Below are 7,880 nucleotides of genomic sequence, written 5' to 3' on the forward strand. Positions count from 1 at the left end.
CGCACCCCCAGCTCTACACCGAACCACAACGAACAATCCAGCTAGCCACCGACCAGAGCTACGTCAACCACAACTGCCAACTAAAAATGCAGCCCCAACTAGACGCTGAGGCACCACAGCAAAACCACACAGGAAACAAGCAAATCACGACCCAAACGGCGAATACCACGAAACCCTAGAGAGCACTAAGATACTCCACAAAATTAACTGACTCTTATTTTCATATGTATTGGGGTAAGAGGAGGTAGAATAGTAAGCTACCTCCAACGCCAGGTTGAGAGCAGCTTCTATAGGAGACCTCTAAATTATGAATTGCCCACCGTGTGACTCGATCCCATGACCACAAGGTTAAGAGCCTTGTGCTGTACCAACTGAGCTGGTTAGACAATTAAGACACTGCACACTACCTAACAAAAATAAAAGACTCCGGGCCCTTTGAAAATCAAAAACATTTGAGAGCATATCAGGCCATTTCCAACAACACCACTGGTCAATTCTCAACACATCCAACTCAAACAACCTATCTTCACCTCCATGGCTCTTGTTGTCGTTAATTTTTTCAAGGGTGTAATTTGATCATTCAAAAAGATTTATTATTCTAATAAAATTTAATTTTTTATAGAAGTTATTGAAATAATAAATTTTAGATCTACGTATCAAAAAATGAGTTTGTGAGCCGATTACTTGTGAGAATGATTAGTATCCTCACAACGCTTTAAATTGATACATAATCGATTAATTCGTTGTCATTGTAATTTGAAAAAAAAAATATGAATTCAATTTTAATTTAATGACTAATCCCTACCAAATTCATGAATGTCATAATTATTAATTTGATAATTTAAAAAGGAAAATGATGATATTTCATTATTTCATATCATAGAGAAAAGATTTCCAGTATTTTTAGGACAATAATTTCTCTCTCCAACCAAAATAGAAAAATATCATTATCTTCAATCAAAATAAAAAATATCATTCTCTTAAAAAAATAATATTAACATATATTAGGATGAAATTTGAAAAAAATAAACAAAAAAAAATTATAGTTGCATATTCATTTAGGAAAGAAAAAGAATACATGTTTAGGATTAAACCGCTTTATAGCACTCCTTCAATTAAAGGGGGACAACTTGTTATACTTCCGAAGATCACCTTTGAAAACTATCAGTTCTCTGTCAACTGAGACATCTAGATAGATTTCTTCACTTGTCGGAGTTTCTAAGGAATCTATATCTTTCGAGCACATGAGTACCATAACCTCCGAGCCAGTTACAGTGCATAAACAAAGCATTTGATAGACTCATATGATCTATCAAAGCAAAATTCAAGATCTGACAAAAAAAATCTATTTAGCGCGCTAATATACAAGTAGTCATAATGATCTCGTGCCTGATATCATCAGTTAAGATCACTATAAATATCTCTCAGCCACGACCGAAAGGGATTCCTCTCCACTCTCATCCCCCTCCCCCTTGTACTTGCATCTTTTTTTATATAGGAACATTGACCAATTATTACCTCATTATATCTCTTCACACAAATCAAAAGAGGTAAACTATCAAATACCAAAGATACCAAACTATTACCGTCAACAAATTTGAATGTAAGAAATATATATAATATCGACCTTTACATACAAGTCTTTCTCAATTGTTAATGATGCAAAATTTCAAAAACCAAAGTTGAACGATCAGAAAAAGATAAGACTTTAGATTGCAAAACGATAGTAGAGCTGGATGGCCCCAAACCCAAACAAAGGGTAGGATGAAGAATAAATTTTGTACAACTGCTTATAAATGTAGTCTCTCTCAATTGGTCGTCTCAAATGAAGTAAACGAAGACGGTCAAACATTCATTATTTGGAAGAATTAAAAAAAAATTGCTCTATCTTAACCATCCTTAAAGTGGAGATCTTACATATAAAATCAAATTTAAAGATTATTAAATTATATTATTGTCTAACTTAATATCATAAGTTGATGGAATATTAGCCTATAAAGACAATATTAGAGAAGACTCACAATGGTCTTGGCCTTCTAAAATAGTAGCATTATGAATAAATTTCTCCAAAAATTATGAAATTATAATTTAATTTATTCTAAAACTATATTTTGACCCCTTCGTTCACGTTACGTTAACATGTTTATTGAGATATGATAGTTGTTTGAAATTCTGATATCATATTTATTATATTCCAGTAAGCATGTTAACGTTCACTTCAATTTGTCATATATTTTTAACAAAAATGACAAATTATGAACATATGAATAATCGAGTGACTCAACAAAGCAATACCCTATAGTAGGAAGACCATTTTGCAACTTTTAATACTCAAGAGACTTAACAAAACATCATTCTATAGTCAGGAGACTATTTATGTACTTTACCCCCTATGAAATTACGCATAATCTCCTCATATGCATTACTCTATAGTTGGAAACCATTTGTATACTTTACCCATATGAAATTACGTATAAATTTCTTAATATGTTTTTCTTTCTCTTGTAACAAAAGAAAAGTCCAGCTACCATTCGTCCACTAAACAAAATTGAAAGACTTTATTGCAAATATCCATATGTTTATGATGGTGAGCTGTTGATAGAAACCGATAGGACGAAGGGAAAAACTTTTGAGGAAAATATTGTTTTTTTTCTCAATAGTTTAACTTAATTTATAAAATAATATTAGTTCAGACTTTTTTTTTTTAAATTTATTGATAACATACATACCCTTTGTAGTTGCAGCTGCTCAAACCCGAATATTCTGCATTCAAAAAAGTTCAAAGAAAAAAAAAATCAGAAATAAGGGTTCTATTCTAGTTAGGGGTGAATGTTCGATCGAGTTGAGTCGAGTTAAAAAATACTTGAATTATTCTAGTTGACGAGTTTTATTTTATAACTCGAACTTGACTTGAAATTTTTCCAAGTTGAGTCGAGTTTTCGTTTAAATTTAATTGTAAATATTTATAATATTATGATATTATTTGATTCCAATTTAAATGATTTTTTATAATCATATACAATATATATATATATATATTTCTTCATATTTTTTAATATGTGATATACATATATTATAGAGAGTCGAGAAACTCAACTGAAACTTAAAAATCAATCCACTAGTTACTAAAATTTTTGAGTTATTCGAATTGTATTTTATAGCTCGATTTGAACTTGAATTTTTTTGAGTCGAGTCGAGTTTATGAAATTACAACTCGAAGTTAATTCGAGTCGAGTCTTTTCAAATCGGGACTAGTCACAAAATTGATTTTTCGAGTCGCTAGTGATATATAAAGGACGCCTAACCTATGCAACGATCTCACTTGTGCCTTTGTTCATACAAACTCCATTTCCAGTGTCTCAACACCCAAAATCAAATGGCCTACACTTTCTTCAACTTCGCTCTCCTCATCATCTTCCATTTCCCTATGCCTACTTTCTCTACGAAACTAACCACCTTACTAACGGACCAATCGGCTCTTCTTGCATTGAAACACAATGTCATCCACGATCCTGAAAAATGTTTTATCAATGAATTGGTCAGTTTCTGCCTCTGTTTGCAATTGGACCGGTGTCAGTTGCGGACCCAAACACCGCAGAGTCACAGCTCTAGACCTGACCGGATTCGGCCTCGTCGGTACCCTTCCACCCCACTTGGGAAACTTATCATTCCTTTATCTTCTTTACATAACAAACAATAGTTTTCATGGCACTTTACCTGTCCAATTATCCAAATTGCGACGGTTGAAACATATAAACTTTGGTAACAACAGTTTCAGTGGAGAAATCCCATCATGGTTGGGATCATTAACTAAGCTTCGAAGTTTGTTTCTATACCATAACAACTTCAACAGTTTCATCCCCTCCAACGTGTTCAATATATCTTCGTTGCAAGAGATTGATGTAAGAAACAACATGCTCTCTGGTTCCATACCCTCGGTCTCACGGAATTTGCTTTCGCTAGAACTGATCGATTTCACTTTTAATAATCTCACTGGTCCTATTCCGAAGGATATGTTTGATCATCTTCCGAATTTGAAGGAATTGCACTTGAGTTATAACCTGCTTTCTGGTAGAATTCCAACCAGTTTATGCAAGTGCAAAGAGTTACAATTTCTGTCTCTTGCCGTTAACCAATTGGAGGGAAGTCTGCCGGTAGATATCGGGAATTTGAGTAAGCTGCAAAAATTCAATATTGGTCGAAACCACTTTCAAGGTAATGTATACTAATCACTAATGGTACTATAATTTTTATTAGTGGAAGAATTTTGAATTTAATTTGTAAAGTTACTGTAACAGGTGAAATTCCACAGCAAATTGTGAATCTAACTCGTCTTGAAGGATTTGATTGTGGTCATAACAATTTCACAGGTGAAAAACTGCTACAAGTGAAACAGAAGATTTCCCCGTATTTGTCTGATATATTTGTTTGATAAAAATTTATGACAGGTTCAATACCAAATCAGATTGGCAACCTGAAGAATCTAGGATACTTGGTTCTGGGAGGTAACAACATTGCTGGTTCTATTCCTCCTGCAATATTTAATATTTCAACTTTGTACCAGATTGGTTTGGATGAAAATCACCTTTCTGGTCATCTTCCATCAAACATGGGCTTTTGGCTTCCAAACCTGGAAGAATTATATCTTGGGAATAATCAGCTCGTTGGTTCAATCCCAGTGTCTATTTCCAATGCCTCTCAGCTGACTCTTCTTGACATTCCATATAATTACTTGTCAGGCTCCATTCCTGACAATCTGGGCAATCTAAGATATCTCATGTTTCTCAACCTGGCTGTTAATAATTTAACTTCTTCAAGAATGAGCTTTCTCTCTTCTTTGACAAACTGTAGAGCCTTGGAAGCGTTGGATATGGGCGGCAACACGTTGATCGGAGGTAAACTTCCAGGTTTGGTGGGGAATCTCTCAAGTTCTCTCGTGGAGTTCTCTGCATATGCCTGCAACATCAGGGGTAGCATCCCGAGTGAAATTGGCAACTTAAGTCGCTTGATAAACATCGAGCTAGCAGGAAATGAGTTGACGGGAATGATTCCTGCTACAATTGGAGCATTAAAAGGGCTGCAGAGTGCTTCTCTTATGCAAAATAAGTTAGAAGGATCCATACCGTCTGAGTTATGTGATCTAAACAATTTGGCTTACTTAAACTTGACGATTAACAAATTGTCTGGACCGATACCTTCTTGCTTAGGTAACCTTAGTTCTCTAAGGAACCTATTGCTAGGCTCCAATATGTTTTCTTCCTCCATACCTTCAACCTTGACCAGGCTTACCGATCTCCTCTTCTTGAACTTGTCTTCAAATGCTCTAAGTGGTCCTCTTCCGATTGACATTGGAAATTGGAAGGTTTTGACTAGTATGGACTTGTCGAACAATCGTTTCTCCAGTGATATCCTGATCGGAGTTGCAGATCTCAAAGAACTCACTCAGTTTTCCTTATCCAATAATAGACTCGCAGGTTATATTCCTGAGTCATTTGGTGACATGTTGAGTTTGACGTTCTTGGACTTGTCGAGAAATAATCTATCCGGAGAGATTCCCAAGTCGTTCGAGAAACTTCGTTATCTCGAATATTTCAATGTCTCTTTCAATAGACTTGAAGGAGAAATTCCTAGAGGAGGATCATTTGGCAACTACTCGATTGAATCATTCAAGGGGAATAAAGCATTGTGTGGTGCACCACAACTTCATCTTCCAAGCTGCAAAACTAAACCTCTCAAGAATTCCAAGGCAAAGGCTAAGCTCATAATATATGTAGCACTGCCAATTGCCTCAACAATTTTGGTGATGGCTCTAATTATCATTACCTTGCAGAGTAGAAAGAGGAAGGACAAATTAACAACTCAGGAAGACTTGTTACCTTTAGGAACGTGGAGACGGATTTCGTACCATGAACTTCATCAAGCTACTGACGGATTTAGTGAAAGCAACTTGCTTGGTAATGGGAGTTATGGTTCTGTGTACCAAGGGATTCTCTCAGATGGGATGATATTTGCAGTAAAAGTCTTCAAGTTGGAATTAGAAGGAGCTTTTAAGAGCTTTGATGTTGAATGTGAAGTTCTCCGCAACATTCGTCACAGGAATTTAATCAGAATCATTAGTAGTTGCTCTAATGATCTCGATTTCAAAGCGTTAGTGCTCGAGTACATGCCTAATGGGAGCCTTGATGAATGGTTGTATTCTAGCAACCATTTTCTGGATATCTTACAAAGGTTAAACATAATAATAGATGTTGCATCCGCGCTGGAATATCTCCATCATGGTAATGTAACACCAGTGGTTCATTGTGATATAAAACCCAGCAATGTTCTATTGGATGAAGATATGGTTGCACATTTGAGTGATTTTGGCATTGCAAAACTCTTAAGTGAAGAGGATTCAATGATACAAACCTTGACTATAGCAACAATTGGGTACATGGCACCAGGTGATACTTGTTGAATTGCAGACCTATTGAATTCCACTTTTACATGCATATACATAACATGTTAGAAATTCTATAGCATTTCTTTTTGATTGTATCATTGAATATTGACGATGTTGCTGTAAATTTGTACACAGAGTACGGAATAGAAGGAATTGTCTCGACAAAAGGAGATGTGTATAGTTTCGGAATTCTTGTGATGGAAACCATCACAAGAAAGAAACCCACAGATGAAATGTTTGGTGGAGAAAGAAGCTTGAAGGGTTGGGTGAAAGAGTCAATATCATCTCCACTAAATCAAGTTATAGACAACAATTTGCTGAGCACTATTGGGGGAGAGCACGCAGCAGCCAATAATTGTGCCTCGTCCATTTTGCAAGTTGGCTTAGAATGTTCAGCAGAGTTACCAGATGAGAGGGTTGATATGAAAGAGATTGTTCCGAAGCTAAAGAAGATCAGAGACAAGTTTTTAAAGGATACTCAACGGGTTCGACCAAGGGACAACCGTTAATTTAAGTTGGGCTTAGCTTTGCAATTATTTGTAATACTTTTCATTGGTATTTATCAGCACTGCACCCTTGCATTCCATCTTGAATTTAAGTTTTGGCGTTTTGGTCTTTATATTTAGCATTGATGAAAATATTATTCGAGATTTAAATAAATGAAAAAGTGGCCACACTCACAAAAGACTTTATGATTTATTTTTCTAATTTATTTTTAGGATCCAAATCGATAAGAGTATCAGCATACCGATTTCGTAATTTTTGAACGGATAGAATTAGGGTGTTTATTGAACGAGTCGATCGCGAATTAGATAATGTTCGATTCGTGCTCATTAAAAAAATTTTGTTGTTCGACTCAACCCGTTATTCAATAAACTCGTTAAAATTTTCCTCGACTCGTACTCGTTAAAAGAATTTATTGCTCGTTAAGTTCACCATAATTTTTAAATAAGGTAAATATGGTTTGATATTTGAGTGTAATAAATTAATAATTTATATTTTTCTTATTGTTTATTAAAAAACTAACATATTAGTAAATTAGTAGTAATTATTATTTAATAATTTAACATCTTTCTTATTATCTATTATCTATTAGTAATTATTATTTAGATTTTTTAATGCAATAATTTTAAGGTAACTACTAAAAAGTTATCGATATTAACGAACTGCTCGTAAATTTATTGAGTCGAATTGGACCTTGCTCGACTCAACTCGTTAAGATCTCGAGTCGAGCTCGAGTTCGAACCAATTCAGCTCGAGTCGAGTATTAACCAAGTTTTAACCAAATCGAATTTGAACAACTTACGAGCAACTCGACTCATTAAACACCCGTAAATAAAACGTTAAATCGTATCCACGTTATCTCTTCTTAATTTCATCACTAAGAATCCTCAATCATCAAGAAATTTTATTGACAATTTAAGTTAATTATATATCT

At 34.7% G+C, this 7,880-nt stretch overlaps 1 protein-coding gene across 1 annotated transcript; it reads left to right on the forward strand.

The window, feature by feature from the left end:
• The first annotated feature begins 3,333 nt into the window (after nt 1–3,333).
• On the forward strand, nt 3,334–6,957 carry LOC120139855 (LRR receptor-like serine/threonine-protein kinase EFR). The gene is made up of 4 exons (XM_039154970.1): nt 3,334–4,215; nt 4,299–4,370; nt 4,449–6,443; nt 6,578–6,957. The coding sequence occupies exons 1-4, from the start codon at nt 3,498–3,500 to the stop codon at nt 6,949–6,951; spliced, it is 3,159 nt and encodes a 1,052-aa protein (XP_039010901.1). The 5' UTR covers nt 3,334–3,497; the 3' UTR covers nt 6,952–6,957.
• The last annotated feature ends 923 nt before the right edge of the window (nt 6,958–7,880 follow it).

Source organism: Hibiscus syriacus, unplaced genomic scaffold (genome assembly GCF_006381635.1).
Source record: "Hibiscus syriacus cultivar Baekdansim isolate YM2019G1 unplaced genomic scaffold, ASM638163v2 tig00110776_pilon, whole genome shotgun sequence".
NCBI classification, from domain to species: domain Eukaryota; kingdom Viridiplantae; phylum Streptophyta; class Magnoliopsida; order Malvales; family Malvaceae; genus Hibiscus; species Hibiscus syriacus.

Coding starts and splice junctions, on each gene's coding strand:
- LOC120139855 (XM_039154970.1), top strand. CDS start 3,498: ATGTCATCCACGATCCTGAAAAATGTTTTATCAATGAATTGGTCAGTT. Junction 4,371..4,448: donor TGGTCATAACAATTTCACAG/GTGAAAAACTGC, acceptor AATTTATGACAG/GTTCAATACCAAATCAGATT. Junction 6,444..6,577: donor AATTGGGTACATGGCACCAG/GTGATACTTGTT, acceptor ATTTGTACACAG/AGTACGGAATAGAAGGAATT.